The sequence below is a fragment of the Leiobunum rupestre genome, chromosome 11 (assembly GCF_980474605.1).
Source record: "Leiobunum rupestre chromosome 11, qqLeiRupe1.1.hap1, whole genome shotgun sequence".
NCBI classification, from domain to species: Eukaryota; Metazoa; Arthropoda; class Arachnida; order Opiliones; family Sclerosomatidae; genus Leiobunum; species Leiobunum rupestre.
Window position 1 is genome coordinate 40,512,755 of NC_143394.1, and position 19,486 is coordinate 40,532,240.

Genomic DNA, 19,486 nt, shown 5'->3' on the forward strand with positions numbered 1-19,486 from the left:
GCACCCAACCTTCGCTAAATTCGCTCCAAATTAATTTGCGATTGAATCCCGTGATGAACAGGTTTCCTAAGTACGTCGCATTGTAAGGTCTAACAAAGTCCTAACTACGATTCAAGCTCGCAAGAAAAAATCGACGTATAATATTGCCAAGAAAAAGTCCCATTTTATAAAAATTAGTTACGCAATTCAAAAGAACAGGAGAGTCAATTTGCATTTTAAATTCAACTGAAATCTCTTGGTTGTAAATTAACACGAATTTTTGAGTAAACAATACGTTTACCGTTAAATCGTTAACAAACAAATTTTAAATTGAATAATAAACCAACGGAAAATGACCAGAAATGTGACGGAAATTGCTTCTTGTTGCCAACTTGATGTGAAACACGTTGACGTTTCTCAAATTCGGAGATTTTAAAAACCTCAATAGTCTATTTCTTATCATTATATCTTATTGTTTTATTAACAAATGTTTTTGAAAATCGACTTTCTCGGTCGGGCTGGCGTATCCGTACGACCTTCTAGAACACCTAGGGGTAACACCGTTGTTAGTATTAGCGCCGCCGATCCAACGCCACCGTCGCCAATATTTTCTCAGGCGCCGAACCGCCACCGCCGAGTCATTTAAGGCTGGTTTACACTTGGGCAAAAACGCCACAACGGTGACAGTCGACGCAAAAATATTGCATTAGGCCTAACGGGAACTTTTTGCGTCGACGTTCACCGTCGTGGCGTTTTGGCCCTAGTGAAAACCAGCCTTTACTATGTTTTTAGCCAAACGCCGCCGAAATTAAATCGGCGAAATGTTTTAGCTAATACTTCCAACGGATCTGGTAATTCGGGGCGTAACATTCAGATATCTGGAGGTAATAAGTTGGTCAGATTGGGGTAATCTTTTATATTCGCCTCACCCTGAAATCTGATTTCAAATTGTATCTCAAGTAACCCATCTGAGCCAAATTAATCTCATCAGATTTAGTTAGCTGATCAATGAATTCCCCCCCCCCCCGTGATTTTTACGAGCTAAAAAAGTTCACGAATAAATTAGCATATAGCTACATAAGAAACATCCTGTTTACTTTCACGTATTCATTGTTTTGGGTTAATTGATATTGTAATTATGCAATAGCTATATCGATTAAAAATCCAAAAAATATTAAATTTGACGCGTTTTTGCCTTTTAAAACACCTGTTGTCCCAGCCCCCCTCCCCGGACATTCGAGTCCTGCCTCTCCTGGAAAATCTTGAAATGATGTCCCTGCATTTTGACTTGTATCAACTGATCTGATAAAATTTTCGCGTAAGCGAACTGATATCTCATCTATCGCAAATATTAACTCGGTTCAGGTTACGCGGTTGGAAGCACTTCATTTTCCCCCACATTTTCAAACATCAGACTACAAATCACTAGAAAGTGTTTCGAAAATCAGTAGTCAAATGTGCAAAATTATCCGACACCCCTCCTATTGAACAACAATAGAGCTACTTACATCGGAAATCACAAACGAAAATAGTCCGGAGAAGGACAACTAGGCTTAGCCAAGAACGGAATAAAGCTACCGTAAAAGTAACAACAAATATCATTAAGCGTAGCTAGCGGCAACGAATTTAGATCAAAGAAAACGACGCGGTTACGCGGGGCTTTGTTTGGCGAGAGCTAAATCTAGGACAATCGTCTCAGTTCCATATAAAAGACGTACTTCCTACTTAAGCTTTGTAAAAAAAGGGCTAAAGATCAAATAACAAGGATGTACATTTACGCTACAGCATTTCGCGGAAAAATAAAATAGATGGTGAATCTTCCCAAAAAACATCGCCGTTGAAAGGTAATGGAAAGGGGAAATTTTGTTTACGAGGTCGCAACAAACTGAATACGCATTAGACCAAAACTGGACGTTAATATAGCAACAGGCGAACACGCGTAAAGGTACGCCCACAATATCGACTTCTCTCGAATATTAAAATGAAAAAAATTAGTAGTACAAAATAATAAAGATTTTTTCGCGAACATTCAATATTTGAGGTCGTGTTTACGGTCGCCAATTATACCATTATCCGGGACATTTACGCCAAGATTGTAAATAGAGTTACAAAAATGATGTCATAGTGTAACCTAATTATTACGACGAATAATTAGTGAAAGTGATATTCTGTCTGGTTAGGTAACCCCTTTTTTATTTATAATTGTTTATTTACTAGAATATTTTACATTAATAAACTTGAACATTTCGTACTAATAAATTTGAATATTTTACATTAATAAATTTGAATATTTTACATTAATAAATTTGAATATTTTACATTAATAAATTTGAATATTTTACATTAATAAATTTGAATATTTTACATTAATAAATTTGAATATTTTACATTAATAAATTTGAATATTTTACATTAATAAATTTGAATATTTTACATTAATAAATTTGAATATTTTACATTAATAAATTTGAATATTTTACATTCATAAATTTGAATATTTTACATTCATAAATTTGAATATTTTACATTCATAAATTTGAATATTTTACATTCATAAATTTGAATATTTTACATTCATAAATTTGAATATTTTACATTCATAAATTTGAATATTTTACATTCATAAATTTGAATATTTTACATTCATAAATTTGAATATTTTACATTCATAAATTTGAATATTTTACATTCATAAATTTGAATATTTTACATTCATAAATTTGAATATTTTACATTCATAAATTTGAATATTTTACATTCATAAATTTGAATATTTTACATTCATAAATTTGAATATTTCGTACTAATAAATTTGAATATTTCGTACTAATAAATTTGAATATTTCGTACTAATAAATTTGAATATTTCGTACTAATAAATTTGAATATTTCGTACTAATAAATTTGAATATTTCGTACTAATAAATTTGAATATTTCGTACTAATAAATTTGAATATTTCGTACTAATAAATTTGAATATTTCGTACTATTGAATATTTCGTACTATTAAATATTTCGTACTATTAAATATTTCGTACTATTAAATATTTCGTACTATTAAATATTTCGTACTATTAAATATTTCGTACTATTAAATTTGAATATTTATTTAATCGAATGTTCAGGAGAAAATGTTTTACACTAAATTGCACACTCAACCAATAGTTTAAGGTGCAATGTAAATAGAGTAAAAATGATCTATGCAAAATAGCAAACAGTGTGCTCTTTTCAACGAATAATTTCCGGCTGTTAATTCTCGATAATATGTGGCCGGGAAATGTAACATTAAAAGACCCGCAATTACTAAAGCGCACCTATTAAATAATAACTCGGTTAATGGTTCATAAACGTACAAGGGTGGTCTCGGAAGAATTTCTTGGGTGTCTCGGTTCACCGATTTCTTACCATTTACAAATGAATTTCCAATATTGGCGAATTTCTTTCGGGATGTTATTAGAACACTTGGATTTTTTATTGGTCGAGTAAAACGACTTTAATTTAACATTTGAACCCAAAAATGATTTTTCTATATAGAGTTTAACATTCTTCTTGTACTTAAAATAGTTTTATTGATTAAATAATAACGCCTTAACTAAAGGCTAGCTTTGATCGAATCAAGCTTTTTGGTTGTATATGTTATAAGCAGAGTTAGTATTTTTGATATTTGAATTAAAATCAAATCAGTTTTTTTTTTTTTAAATAGAGCTAATACCCAAGGCACCACCTTCGACCACATAAGCAATGTTGCTTGTGCGTGATCAAGTAACAGGTGGCCGGGTTACAATACGTAGGAGGGTGGTGGAAAGCCCTTCATGCCACGCGAGCCAACAGCTCCCTACACTAACTATTACCGTTAACCTCAGCAAGTTTTTTATGGGAAGGGGAAACCGAAGATCTCGGTGGAAAACCCCTTTAACCAGTGGGGAGAGAACTTGCAAACTCTACGCAGAAGGAGTGGTTCCGGATTTTCACCCAGTGCCACTAGCTGGGATCGAACCCGGCTCCTCTTGCTGCGAGGCGGAAGTGCTAACCAATCCGCCACCCCACCTTTATTTATTGATAAAGATTTAAATACTTATTTCCAGTCTAATCGATGGAAACTTTGCTTCTATATGTTGTTTCATACAAAATAAAATCGTAATTAAATTTAATAAAAATTTAATATTTTAGTTTCCCCAGATTATCTTTTGTATTCGAATTGTTTAAGAGCTAATTTTTTACCATGTGATTTAATTTAATGATTTAAGAAAATAACTTGATTTTTATTAACTTGATATAAGTGATTAACAATCGAGATTAAAATAAGCAAAACTATTTGAAGTCCTTAGGGTGAAGGCAAATCCGTATGTGAAAAGTCATATTACCAAAAGTACATGATACACATCTCCCTATCCTGTAAACGTTATTAGTTTAAATCCTCTACCTTTGCAGGCTCTCGCTGCTTTTGCAAAATTCATTTCGGGTGAAAAAAATTAATTTACCCTTTTAACAAATTTTTTACAACAAAATTTCAATAAGAAAATTAAACCAATCGATCTATTAAAACACGCGAGGACCTTCGATAAAGATAGCCTTGAAGTCACGTAAACACGAAACGAAATCGGATAACTCGTTTGGACCAAGGATTGACGTCAAACAAACATTATGAATATGGAAACAAGTACCGTTAAAATTAAATAGAGATGTTCCGGGTATTATGGGATGGAAAACGGAAGACCCCTTGTAAAAAATTCAAGGTCACGAATGGCGAGCAAAAAATAAAGAATGTATTAAACCTCGCAATTTATAATAAGTGGTTTATTTTTAATTCTACAATAACGTAACGTGAAATTATAATAAAGATCATTAAGTTAACAGCGTTCTAAGGTCGCGATTCTGTTAAAGCCATACGCTCTACAGTTAGGCAAAGCCGAGGGATATAATTTCGTGGCACTCGGTAAATAGAACTTAAATATTGAAGTAGAGGTAGGGATTTTTTTTAACGCAGTGATCGTTGGAGCGTGACAACATGTAAAAGGAGATATATTCATTTATTCGTAGATACTGTACATTGAGGTGGCCAAGGCTTATAACAGTCGCGTATAAATGCAAAATAAAATCAGCTAAAAAATAGGTCTCACACTTGGAGGAGATAAGGCGCGTAACGCGTCGATACATTCGGTGTAGTTTCGATCGGGGCTACCGTAGATCTGCCGCCGGGATAATTTTGGGAGGATAAAACAATAAAATATCCTCTTTAGTTAATGTATTGTAAAAATGGATTTGTTATTGAAATGCCGTCTTTGATAATCTGAGATTCTTACAGACTATATATCAGCCTCTCGCTAAAATTAGAATATTGGCTTGTTTTTGTGGCGTTTTAATTTAGAATCCCATTGACATTTTTTTATCCCACTTTCTATATTCTAAAATTTACATATTTTTACGTCACGAACATAAAAAAAGAGTCATTCGGGATTATCTGCAGTTTTTAAATCAACGGAGCGCGTCCGTAGTTGTTATTATCAACGAATCTTAGTTGTAACAGAAGTTCATCATCTTTCTCTTACGACGGAAGTACGATTGTGTAAACTCAAAAGTCACCGCTAACGATGTAAAATGTGAAAATTACACTATGTAAGGATAATAATAAATGTTGAGATATCAAGGAATTAATTGGTTTTAAAATAAATCGGGGAAATATCAGGGAATTAATAAAATAAATCGGGGAAATATCAGGGAATTAATAAAATAAATCGGGAAATATCAGGGAATTAAATTGTTGATAAAATAAATCGGTTAAATATCAGGGAATTAAATTGTGGATAAAATAAATCGGGGAAATATCAACGAATTAAATTGTTGATAAAATAATTCGGGGAAATATCAAGGAATTAGATTATTGATAAAAGAAATCGGGCAAATATCAAGGAATTAAATTGTTGATAAAATAAATCGGGCAAATATCAGGGAATTAAATTGTTGATAAAATAAATCGGGCAAATATCAGGGAATTAAATTGTTGATAAAAGAAATCGAGGAAATATCAAGGAATTAAATTATTGATAAAATAAATCGGACAAATATCAAGGAATTTAATTATTGATAAAAGAAATCGAGGAAATATCAAGGAATTAAATTGTTGATCAAATAAATCTGGCAAATATCAGGGAATTAAATTGTTGCTAAAATAAATCGGGCAAATATCAAGGAATTAAATTATTGATAAAAGAAAGCGGGGAAATATCAAGGAATTAAATTATTGATAAAATAAATCGGACAAATATCAAGGAATTTAATTATTGATAAAAGAAATCGAGGAAATATCAAGGAATTAAATTGTTGATCAAATAAATCTGGCAAATATCAGGGAATTAAATTGTTGCTAAAATAAATCGGACAAATATCTAGGAATTAAATTATTGATAAAATAAATCTAGGAAATATCAAGGAATTAAATTGTTGATAAAATAAATCATAAACCAATTTTGAAAAATCAGAGGGATCCTGCGAAGGCACATGTTTCTAATAACTTTCGCAGTATATGAATATAAATATTTTTCTAGTACGAATAGATTATTTACTTTTGATTGTAATTATATCCCGTTATATTATTCGAGGATACTGGTACAATTACGTAAAATTTGAATACTTTTATAGCTTTATTACGACACTGTTTTGCAAGTTGTCTCTCCATTTATTTTCTATACGAATAAATTCAAAATAATGATATAGCCCGCCCTTCGTCCTCTTGCAACACATTTTACGATTTTTGGCACGGCTGTAACAATTCCTCTCTAACCCAAATCAGATCGGATTAAGTCGTTGAATCGTTTATTTAACAATTTATTCGGTGGTTATACAAAATACGGCTAGCCAATTTCACTGATATTTCAAGGTTTTTTAAATGTTTTTTCCATTCAATTTCCAGATTTTTTCACTGATTTTCCCACCCCCTGAAATTCCCCTGATTCTCGTCAACAATTTAATTGCCTGTATTTTTATAAACCATTAATTTTCCTGATTTTTTTATCAACTTAATTCCCTGATTTAAGTTAATTAGAGTTTAATTCCCTATAATTGACCAGATTTGTTTCAATTCCAAAGAAACCTATTTTCGTGTTTAAAGGCATTAAATTAAACACATTAAAAATTAATAAAATAAGTTTGACTGAGTATCTGGCTGAAACTAGTCAGACCACTTTCTAAATCTCCTTTTTTAATAAATTTTTTAATATGTACAAATATAAAGAAGTTGTTATTTTAATATTTCCCGTCTCGTTAGTTAATTTAATTCCCTGATATTTTCTCGATTTGTTTAGCCAATAATTTAATTCCCTGATATTTCCCCGATTTATTTTATCAACAATTTAATTCCCTGATATTTGCCCGATTTATTTTACCAACAATTTAATTCCCTGATATTTCCTAGATTTGTTTAGTCAGCAATTTAATTCCCCCCAGACTTATTATTACTAGTATTATGTTATTCTTTCATATTTTATCATTGTGGTTACTATCACAATTCAATTCTATCATCGCGAAAAAGGTGGTATTTTTGGTCGATTATCGTTCCTAATATTAAAACCACAAACGTTTTCCAAGTTCAAAGCTCCACGTAGACCGTAAGATGTTCCCGAAAAAGTGCGCGTCCCAAATGACATTGTTCAACGATGCGCGAAAAGAATGAAGACTTAAATTTTTTTCTCACGATAGTTTTTCCTATATATTCAAAACACCATAACTTCAAATGTCTAGATTAAGTATAGAAATGCCACTTGACTAGCCCTCCACCACCCGGTCCCGGAAAAGGTCAGGCAGTTTAAACTATGCCTCGCGTAAAGCCAGAAGTACAAAAATGTAAAACTTCGAATCTTCCCGTCCTTCTGGTTTTATTTGCAGGTTTCCATTGATGTTTCGAAATGTTTTGGAGGAAAATAAATAAAAACTTTTACATAGTGAATAAATTGTTTATAAACCAGTAAATATCCATAAGGAGTGCGATTTTAGCGTTTTACTATTGTCCGGTGATAAATTTTGTGGTTTGGGATAAAAATAATTCCCATTGAAAACTGCTTAAATCCAGCGAAGGTACAAAATTTCATTGTTGCTTTGAATATAATATAAAGATACTTTTTAATGTTTCACAGACATTAAGGTATTTAGGACGTTTTCAAGGTAATAATTATCCAATTGAAAATATATCGAATTCTCGTAAGACCGGTTTTGAGGTTGAATACCGAGGTTGCTAGAGGCGCTAATATAGTTGAATACTACTCTCTTACTTATATTATATTATGTACTTTTGGTCATAGCACATGGAAAAGCGAGTCTATTTAAAATGCATCTGACTTCATCAGTTCCGTTCTGGGAAAGTTTGTTTAACCGTAAAATAAAGACAAGATGCGACTACTTTTCTGAGACGTGATATGTCAAGCGGTTAAACGGGCCCATATGGCTTAGCCTACCCCCCCACCTAGCGACTACGGGGAAACATTCCTTCTCAAACTGGGGTCGGAGTTCAACCAAGAATGTATTTATTTATATATCTCCCCCCCCCCCCCAGCACGAATTCGGAGAACGTCAGTTTTATGGAACCCATAAGATTTGATTTTCATAAGCTACGTTCACACTAGAGCTTAAAACCCAGTTTAGGTCGGTTTGAATGCCAGTTTTGACCACCGACGATAATTCTTGGATCACACGCGAAATCACTTCAGCCCGGTCCGCTTTACATCATTTCAAATTATGACCAGAATTTTCAAAATACTCAAATGTATCCATAAACAATTAGTTAATCATGTTTACTATACATACGGTAATATTATTGGACATTATTTAGAATTGTATTCAAATTATTTTGGAAAATACGAGCAATTTGACTTCCCCGCCTGGTCGTTTTGAAAGCGATTCTAAGCGAACCGATTTCGACGAGTTGCTTCCCGAAGCAACACGAAGCGATTTCTCACGCTGGTTTTGCAAACTAGTTATCTAAAACGAAGCGATTTTAGGAGTAAGTGTGAACCTAGCAGAGGAAGGCGTTTACAGTTAGAGCGTAAGGTGGATTGGGAGCCAAGCTAATATTCGTCTCAACATAGCCATTCTCTCTAAGTTGAAATAAATACAATCTTGGTTCAACCGAACACGTGTTCATTTGAGAATTCCATCTCGAAATGTCGTTCTTCGGAGTACTCCTACGTTTTTCGTTAGCAGAAGAATTTCTGAATTAGGGTCGCATTGATCGACTCAAGAGTCAATTTGCGACTCATAAAGAACGCGCATTATGCGTAAATTTAGTCAAGTAGCGTTGCCAATTTGGAATTCTAATGGTTCGTAAACGCAGACAAGTTATTTATCTATTTGCCTTTGTATAATTTAATAATGTCGCCTCTTTAAGGGCTTATCTTATAACGCGATAAGTAGGCAATTACGGTATATATCAAATATGATTGCAGCCGCTACAGAATCTGTGGTACATATGCTATAGATAAGTTTAAATAAAGACCTCAAATTTAAAAATTATATAAAATGTTTCATTAGCCATTTCAGATTAAATTAAATCAGTTATTTTAAATATTGTGATTATTTAAAATCACCCTTCGTCGAATTTCCCTAGATTTCGCAAATTTTTGGTCTGATTTCCCTTTTTCCTTTTTGGAGTTTTAGAGGGGTCAAAAATTTCCCTAGATCTGGGAAATTTAACTCGACTCGACATCACTGGTTATACTCCCTTTCGAGCAACTTCAGCATTAAAACGAAAGTTTGACACCCACGAAATGTTAGTTTTTACGTGACAACATCCCACAGCCGGCGATTTGACAAAACTAAACTACTTAGAAAGTATAAAATATCGCGTACTTCTGGTATTATCGGCTAAATATATGGGCGGTGATAGTGACAGGACAATTATGGCGGGACATTTCTGCACTAGATCGAATCGAAAGTATTTGACAGACACTAGAAATTCCTCAGTGAATCTGGCTGCCCGTTTCTAAGTTAGAGATGATAAATGACGCAGCCGTTTATGTAGAGGCCACATTAGGGCATACTTATAAAGAGGGATTCGTTATAAATGACGACATAAAGGAACAATAAGACGTTGCTTAACAGCAAAAACCACGTAACTCACGAAATGCTAGGGGGTACTAATACGATTACATCTCGTAAAACACGTTGGCATCTAGGAGCAACAAACACAAGGAGAACGCAGCTAGCCTTTGAACACGCTAACGCAGTGTTGTGTACAAATTTCATTGGACAAGCCTTTAAGCTGAACGTTTTACGGGCGGGGGGGAAGTCAATTTCAGAATTTTCCCCTTCCGATGGCAGCGGGCGATAAAGCGTCTAACCAATGAAAATTGTACGCAAGAAAATGAACGACTTTTAACCGGGTTGCGTTCTCCTTGTGTGGGGTGTTGTGTTGGTTGCTCATTGTTGGCATTAACCAGTGGCGTAACCAGAAATTCGTAAGGGGGGGGGGGGTCAAAGTACGTGAATGTTAAGAGGGTGTCGAGAAGGGGTGAAAATTTATTACTGTCAAAGGTAGGCCCAAGGGGGGTCTGGACCCGGAAACCCCACCCCTTGTCTACACCACTGGCATTAACATTTATAACCAAATGATGGAAATGATCATAAAAGAGTAGTGTCGTGCGGCTAAAACGGCTGGCATGATCAAAGCTACGGTGTGATATTACTTTATAACAACAATTGTTTGTTTATTAATATTATTATTAAGTAATCATTCCCCTACATCATAACTTCGTCTGATCTCCCATTCTCCCAAGCTTAACGGAGGAGACGACGTACTGCGGTAGAGGAAGCGAGTCTTTTCAAGACCCACTGACGTAATCGATCTATTAATTAATTTAATTACTACAGCCGTAAGACGATCCTTATCTCGCGATTGCACACCTACGAGCGAGGTGCTTCCGAGGACACGTAAAAGGTGTTTCTCTCGGGGCCTCCTACGGCGTGAAGGGCTCCCTCCCAAGAAGTGGGTGTCTCAAGAATGTAAAACATAAACGCTGCCCGTGAAACGATATTACTATCAAAACGCCCGTTTCTGATAACGTTTAATCAATCGCGGATAAAAACACTACTGGAGTTTTATTCGATTATTTTACTTTGAAGTCATTACTGGCTGGGACAATACCCCTGGTCGGTTACGGCGATAAAAGCCAGCGGGTCGAACTATAATGACGCGCTTGGCTACGGCAAGCGTTTAATTAGGTAACGCGCAAGCGAGCGTGACACAAATACCGGTAGTTAGCGCGGCGGGGTGAATACAACAATCAAATTTTATACAAGGCGTCAAGAGAGTATGGCCTACCATGGTTGACACCACGACGAATGCTTTGTCGCTTTCCTCGTCATCTTCGTTTTGATCGAAATAAACAGTCGATTCTTGCTCGGAATCGGTGATTCCTTCGTCTTCGTCGTCATCCACGGACCCTTCCACGTGCCGATGCTGGTACTGCGGTCGCGCCGTGGTGACCGTGGCGTTGACGGCGCCCTTACCGAACCCGCCGCCGACACCAGCGTCCCGCAGAGGGGGGTCCAGAGACCGTGACCGCCGTTTTGGCCTATCCATCGCCAAAAACCAAGTGCCCCGGGAAGTGACCGAAACTTTTAAAAACTTTGCCGTCTCGTTTTTCGAAGGATAACGAACGCGTTTGGTCGCCAAGAACAATACGCGTACACGCGCGCTCTTTGTATTTACAATTATTTTCCTGAAAAATTCGTCGTATTATGGGACGCGGAACGCTTTGCTTTGGGATAGCCCGTTTTCCACCATTATTTCAACGAACAACACTTTCGAGGTTTCCCTTTGAATTATTTTCGTGAAGCGAGCGACGGCTTTCAATCGATATTGACCGATACCTTCCGCCAAAAAAATCCATATCATACGAAACGACGGGAAAAACTTTTTAGACTTGTAATAAAAATTACTAATATCCGAAATATTCACGAATTTACAGACTCCCGACTGTTAATCCACTGATAGCGCCTTAATTTCCGCAATATTAAAGAATTTACACACTTTCCAGAACTATTCCACTGTTAAAAAATAACTCGAAACAAGCGTAACATTTCACAATATAGGGCTACATAATTTCCCGCCTCGTAGAAATCACAGTTGATGTTCTTTCGAAAGCACGCGAAATAGTGCGCCGGGCACCAACGCCACGGCAAAAATTGAGACAAGATACACAGGTGCCTGCCTCGTCTCTGTCCATAGCACGCACGCGAGAGCCACGAAGATCTTATAGAGAGAGAGAGAGGGGGGCTCGCGAACTGCGCGCCAGCTACCATTCGTTTATTAGCACCAAGGCGAAGTTAAATGGCTGGCGGGTATTTCTCTCTAGTTACTCTACAACATTTTTAGGCGGGGAAAGACACAAGGGGTTTGCAGTCAAAAAAGAGTGGGAAAAAAGGGGGACTAGAGATAGAGAGAGGGGTTTCAACATTAAGATACGTAAAGTTCTGCTATACAGGTTACGGCGTCAAAATGTACCGAGACTTTTTCGAAATGTACCTCGCATCACCAGGAAAAATAGGAAGGAAACGGGGAAACGTTATAGGGAAAGAAAGGTTCAGTAGCCCCGCTTCTCGATAGGAGGCGGTTGATAAAATGTAAACACTCTAATTAACATGCGCTGTAATTAAAATCGGGTCTTTAAAATATTCGAAAGTTATCGAAAATTTTACGGGTTAACGAAAACAAGAGGCATATTTGAAAAGCAATTATTGCTAATGGAAGAAGATTATTAATAATATTAGTCGTTAACTTTCTCGACATTAGGAAGGAAACGCCCTCTTAAATGTCTTTATAACATAGAGCGTGTTTTGGTTGCATTATAAATTAATTACGCAAAACACCTATTTTATAAATATCGCTCGTGCGCCTAATTCAACGTCAATGTTGAAACGCGATCAAAATTGGGTTTAATGTGGAGAGCGTGCTGCCATCTGCGGACAGAATATGAAAATAAGACCGAATTCCGTTTATGGAGAGAGTGCTGCCATCTAACGCATATGAAATAACCACATTTTCCACACCAGCTGTGACGAAAAGTCTTCGAATTAAATGAACTTCTACAACAGAGTGGTACTTCCTACCGGGATTAATTAATTGGAGCGGAGTGAGCGAAGCTTCCTCAATAGTGACTCAACTGGCGTTATGTCTTTAATGCTGTTTCTCAAAAACTATCCGACAAAATGTAATAAAACTTGCCATACATACAAAAATAATAAGAATCTGTCTCCTAAAAAGGATCGAAATTTTATTTTCGAGCTTTCACCCAAGATATTTGAGGTGAAAATTCATATCGTTAGGTCTACAGAGAATTGGACGTCCAAGGGTAAAATTACAGTTCGCAAGCTGGAGACCAAAGGGTATTGAAAATATAACCTTTTTTAAACAAAGAAAGGCAACTATAAAATAAAATAAAATATTTGAAGCAAAAATTTACACCTTTTTTAAATATTTGGTTCATACTTTCAACGGTAATTAACGGTCGCCATGAATCTCCCTTTAACTCGATAGTTATATAATGCTGTTAAGTCAATGACAAAAGTTACCCATGATGAGTCTATGACAAAAGTTACCCCTGGTGAGTCCATGGCAAGTTACCCATGATGAGTCTATGACAAAAGTTACCCCTGGTGAGTCAATGGCAAGTTACCCATGATGAGTCTATGACAAAAGTTACCCCTGGTGAGTCCATGGCAAGCTACCCACGATGAGTCTATGCCAAAAGTTACCCCTGGTGAGTCCATGGCAAGTTACCCATGATGAGTCTATGACAAAAGTTACCCCTGGTGAGTCCATGGCAAGCTACCCACGATGAGTCTATGCCAAAAGTTACCCCTGGTGAGTCCATGGCAAGTTACCCATGATGAGTCTATGCCAAAAGTTACCCCTGGTGAGTCCATGGCAAGTTACCCCTGATGAGTCTATGACAAAAGTTACCCCTGGTGAGTCCATGGCAAGCTACCCACGATGAGTCTATGCCAAAAGTTACACATCGATGAGTCAACGATTAAGGTTACCCATGGTCAGTCAACGACAAAGGGTATCCGTGGTGAGTTTATGACCAAAGTTACCCATGATGAGTTTATGGCAAAAGTTACCCATGTTGAGTCTATGGCATTTTATATTAACAAAATCTTTCGCGTGCGGGGAAAATGCAGTCTTGCACTTTCAAATGAAATTAACGTTAGCCCAATAAACTTTTTTTTATATATATTTTTATCCCTTTTCAACAAGGACTTTTTAGCAGCTAAATCTCTAATTTAATTACTTATTTCGAATTATATTTCGCCAAGTGAGTAAATATATTTTCATATAGCCTGCTGTTAGTTCTGAAAGTATCAGTTTGACATTGGAAATATTCTGTTTAATCGATGCTAAATATTTAGCATTTAACTAATTTTGAAAGAGCACCAAGCTCACGTCGTTTGATGACTTAGGCCTATTTTGGTGCCTTGGGTATTAGCCTAGCTGATGATTATTAAACCATTCGTTATTCTTAACTAAGCCTTATCCACGAAATTTATGAGAAGTGACTAAGCGTAACAAAGGTTCATTCATGGCCCGAGGATTACGTCATCTAGTTTCTTTTCCGCAATCTTATGAAAATCACGTATGGCTAGGCCTAGTTATTAGTTCAGTTTGATTAGGATAAGGTTAGGTTAACTTTAACTTCGAACTATAGATGAAAATTTATAATTTGCGGTCCGTTACGACGATGACCAAAATTACGTTTTTGCGCGTGACAGTACCTATACATTATGAGGTATAGCAGGCTTATTTACCTGCTTTTATACCCTAACATGGCGGCGTATTTTCACGCGCAAAATGAATTTTATATCCCCCAATTAGTTGAAGTACCGAACAATGTATGTAAACTGTATGAATATCTTAATATACAAAAATTAACCACGAATACAAGGAAAAATCCTCTGGAAGATGACGTCTGTTCGGTCTAAGCAGACATAACTACACAAAGCAGAAGAATAACCTGCAACCTTGTTATGATGACAAGCACCTGATAGCAGAAAAGGTGGAGTTATCCCTAGATTCATTGCTTAACTCTATATAAGGTGAAAACTATTCGTAAGTCCGGAACCGTTCAAAGAACTGATTCGGACTAAGCTATGACGTCACTAAAACGTCACGGACAGTTCAGAACTTGATGTAAGAATAGTCTGAAATTCCATCCTAAAAGCTCTTGTCTAAAAAACTATGGCAGACGAATTTAAGAAAGCTCAGCTTTGAGTTCTTGATGGTACCTACTATCAAGCAGGTACTGTTACTGCTTGAACAGTTCCGAAAGGTCCGAGAACCGGTTCCCGCGATCGAAATGTTTGTGTTAGAACGGTTCGAAATGTTTCTTCGGCGATTAGTTTGCGCGAGGACTCATCCAATGGTTCCGGACTAGCGAATAGTTTTCATCTAGAAACTGTGGTTCAGCGACGAATCTAGAATTTAATTACCAAATTTCGTTTGCTATGACCAGTGGTGTAGCCAGAAATTCGTCAAGGGGGGTCGAAGTATGTGAATGTTAAGAGGGGGTCGAGAAGGGGTGGAAATTTAGTACAGTCAAAGGTAGACCCAAGGGGGGGGGTGGATACGGAACCCCCCCCCCCTTGTCTACGCCACTGGCTATGACAGCAAAAAAATATTAAAGCAATACTTTATTTGTTTATGCTCTGCCTGAATTACTATATAGATACGATCCACGAGCATCATGGTCGAATTTATCCCCGACACGAGAGGGGGGAGGAAAACCGTCACCGGCGTGCCCTTCAATCGTGTCGGAAGACTGCAGTTTTAGAGAAACAATGAGATGCTTTCTTTTTTAAGGGAGAAGGAGCTTAGTGTTAGAGCCTGAAGTGAATAGTCCTTTAAATAAAAATCATTCATAGCCGATTATAGAGTTTGTGCTGCTGCGACTGGACCGGTTTGTCTATGGTTTCTCTTTATACTGCCAAAGCTGAGAATTTTCTGCGCGTGGATCTTGCAGCATTTTTCAACAGGGGGGCAAGACGGTCAGAGAGGGGTTTATTTAAGCGACTATTGGGAGAAATGCTAAATATACTCTACGACCAATTTATTATCCCTTAGTATAAATTAATATATTATTGTCATGACGTGTACATCAAATGCGGTAAAAAGAAAAAACATCGCTCACCGAATTCCTTGTTATATGTCCGCAGCTTTTCCCGCTGACAGGAATTCCACCTGAACTGCCGATGCTACTACCGCTGTTAGTTGAAGGCTGCTTCCATCTGATACCGCTACGTTGTCTACCTTTTCCCAGGTAAACGCAGATTTGGACGGCTTTCAAAGCGAGCTATCATAATTAGACAGAAATTCGTTTAATTTTTTTCGCAATCCGAATTTTAGCGATATTCGCGAAAAATTTCCAAAATAACTGACCTTCCAGCGATTCGAAATGGACGGGGTCGATGGCGACTCAATTGGCAAAATAATCTTATGGCAAGTTACTTTATCTTCGTCATCGTGGCTCTTTGTAGGTTTCAAAATACAAAACGGGAGACACGTTAGTCGAATGACGAAATAACGCGAGCGATGACGGCAGGAATTCTTACCTCAGAAATCCACGGATGGTTTAAGCATTCCTGCACTGTCGCGCGCTTTCTGGGATGGTAATGGTATAGACAAGTTAGTTACGAGAGGATAGATGGTAGCGATTTGAAAAGTGACAACTGTTACGGCGGGATTTTACGACACGGATTAGCTAGAAGGGTTGCTATGGATACTAAATGTATAATCAATGGAATGGGGTGTCTTCCTACGTATTTGAGCCGCCAACCGGAACAATTAGGCTAATTACGCTTGTTTTATTTCGGGACATGGTGCTACGACTGCGAAGCACTTGACCATAAGACTGTAATAGTTTTTCACATAAGTGTGTCAGTCCCTTATCTTTCGCGTTTTAAACCTTTACTGAGAACCATTTCTAGAATGGCCACACATTTGGGACTTCATACTAAGTATTTAAGTCTAAGATGTACTTTTTACCTCGTCGTCCTAGTCTAGACCGGCGCGTAATAATTCGTTTTGCGTATTTTTCTCGTTAGAGACGCTTATCATTTTGTTAATGACGTCAATTACACTATTTGTTAGACGTAGAGCCACCTAACGGCTAACGCGATAACTTCCCTTAGCGACTGAGTTCCGTCTGCTTAGCAGACGCTTGGTGTTTTGAAACGAAATAGAAAAAATCCTGCCGGGAGTAGTGGCTCACTCCTGTAATCCCAAGCGTCTGGGAGGCAGAGTTTGTGGATGGCCGTGTGAGGACGACCACCAATCCCCCAACGGGTGGTCTACTTCCGCCACGGGTGTCCCCACGTATCCCCCCGTTGGCGTGGCCGTTACACATATCTCGCCCTGATTAATCAGATGGACGAGAGGACTGAATTGTCCCCCACGTTACAATCGAATAAAAAAAAAGACTTATGACTTCAATTATGAAGAACACACGTACTTTGGGTTGTTGATGAGAAGACGGCGTATGAAATCTTTGGCGTTTGGACTGATGTATATCGCTTCTTTATCGAAGCTGTAATTTACGGCACTGATATTAGAGAACGTATCTTGTTTATCGTGGCCCAGAAAGGGAGACTCTCCTGTCAATCTATGAATAGACGATTTTGCGGGTTTTCATTTCTTCAGCCGCGTAAACCACCGCGAAGGATATCGCAAAGTAAACGCTTACATGTTGAACGTGATGACGCCGACACTCCACAGGTCCGTGGCGAAGCCGATAGGCTCGAAATTTATTACTTCCGGAGCTGTGGAGGAATATCAAATTGGTTTAGATAAGTTCGGATGTTTTTCTGATTTAAACATATTATCTGACCAACAAATTCCGCCGTTCCCATGATTTCCCTGACTTCCACTCCAGGAACCAGCCAACGTGAAAGTCCGAAATCAATTAGTTTAATACGATTACTCCCTTCTTCCGACAGCAAAATATTCTCTGGCTGTGTGAAGTACCAATACAAATTAAAATGCGCTTTAAATTTTCAACTAGATTTTTTTGGTGACGAGATTGTACAATATCTTCCGAAATCGCTTTTGATACGAATCTGGTTAACCAATTTTTGTTCCAAAGAGTTTTAAATTGATTAAATAATTATAATTTGACACCTTTTCCCCCAGTGGCGTAAACAAGGAAAAATTAATACTTTGGAGTTTAGGGACCGTACGGACATATCCACTGACCCCTCCCCCAAGACCAAGGCCACTGAGATCGGGTCCGGGCCGTGGCCAGACCATAATTCCGGGTCCCATTAGAGTCGTTATTCCTGGATATAATTACAAATGTTGGCTCGCTTGTCCAAACACGGCCCCCTCAGGTTGCATGGGCCCTGCTAATTTGTACCGGTTTCCCCCCTCTCTGGTCCGGCCTGCCGAAGACGTTCAACGCCACTGGTGTGTTGAAGATTATACAATCGAGCCAGCGACTTAAGAGTTAAGACTTAACAAACTAGGTTTATTTACTTTTAAATCTAGATGAACAACTCCTTGATCATGCAAATGTTTTAGGCCTAAAAGTATTTGTTGTATGAATAAGGCGGCTTCTTTCTCCTCCAGTTTAATCTTCTCAGATATAAAGTCAAATAACTCGCCGCCTTTGACCCTGGAGTGCGTCAAAAATATTTTTGGTTTTATAAAAACTACGGTTATTTCACGACAGTGTTTTATTTTTTAATGTAAAAATCTTACAATTCCAAAACAAGAACCATTTCTGGTCCATTGTCATAAACTTCATGCAACTGAACAATATGGTCATGTTTAACTCGTTTCAATATATCGACTTCACGGAGAATGTCTTCAACTGGTAGGCCCCTTCTGCTACCAGTTACCCTACGCTTTCTAATAAATTTGGCAGCGAATTCTTGATTTGTTAGTTTTGCGACGCACCTTCGAACGACGGCGAACTGCCCGCTGTGGAAACAACAATTAAAGGTAAAGGCTCTAATTACACCGGTGTATTAATTACTCTTCTGTCGCCACTCGCCTCGCTCTAGGCGACATACCGCGCTTTCAGGTTTTCAAAAATGGTTACGCGGAAACGAAGCTAAGGCTTACCTGCCAACATCTTCGAAAACGTCGTAATTGTCGTAAAATAAGTTGGAATTGCAAACATTTGTCATGTTATATCGTTAATTCACTTATAATCATACTTAATTAAGCTAATATTTTATAAATAAATAAATATTATATTATATATTAATAACAATCTTTAATCGAATGCATAATGCGGCTACACACACTTCGACCCGATAAGCGTCTGTATAGTACGTTAGTAAAGGTAGCATCCCGTTATTATGATATATTACTCCATGGTCACTTCTGTCATCAAGGTCTTTGAGTAATAATTGTTTTTGATGAAAAGCGCCAAAGTTTTTAAATCAAATCTAAGATCTATAAAATTATAATAAACCTTTAATTAATTAATTTAGTTAACATACAGTTCTCTATGAGGGACA

At 37.1% G+C, this 19,486-nt stretch overlaps 1 protein-coding gene across 5 annotated transcripts in view; it reads right to left on the minus strand.

The window, feature by feature from the left end:
• Positions 1-19,486, minus strand: part of LOC149922832 (death-associated protein kinase 1-like) — a 62,049-nt gene that overhangs the window by 42,428 nt on the left and 135 nt on the right. For 3 of the 5 annotated variants that reach the window (XM_090162851.1, XM_090162848.1, XM_090162850.1), the window contains exons 2-10: positions 19,086-19,421; positions 18,720-18,941; positions 18,495-18,633; positions 17,851-17,974; positions 17,707-17,782; positions 17,476-17,625; positions 16,577-16,625; positions 16,404-16,493; positions 16,156-16,317 (exon numbers count right to left, since the gene is read on the minus strand). In XM_090162851.1, the coding sequence (XP_090018977.1) occupies positions 16,156-16,317; positions 16,404-16,493; positions 16,577-16,625; positions 17,476-17,625; positions 17,707-17,782; positions 17,851-17,974; positions 18,495-18,633; positions 18,720-18,941; positions 19,086-19,150 (1,077 nt within the window). In that variant the 5' untranslated portion in view covers positions 19,151-19,421. Of the gene's footprint in view, positions 1-11,288; positions 12,373-16,155; positions 16,318-16,403; positions 16,494-16,576; positions 16,626-17,475; positions 17,626-17,706; positions 17,783-17,850; positions 17,975-18,494; positions 18,634-18,719; positions 18,942-19,085; positions 19,430-19,486 lie in introns of those variants that run through there. The other 2 variants (XM_090162849.1, XM_090162852.1) reach the window with 2 other exon arrangements.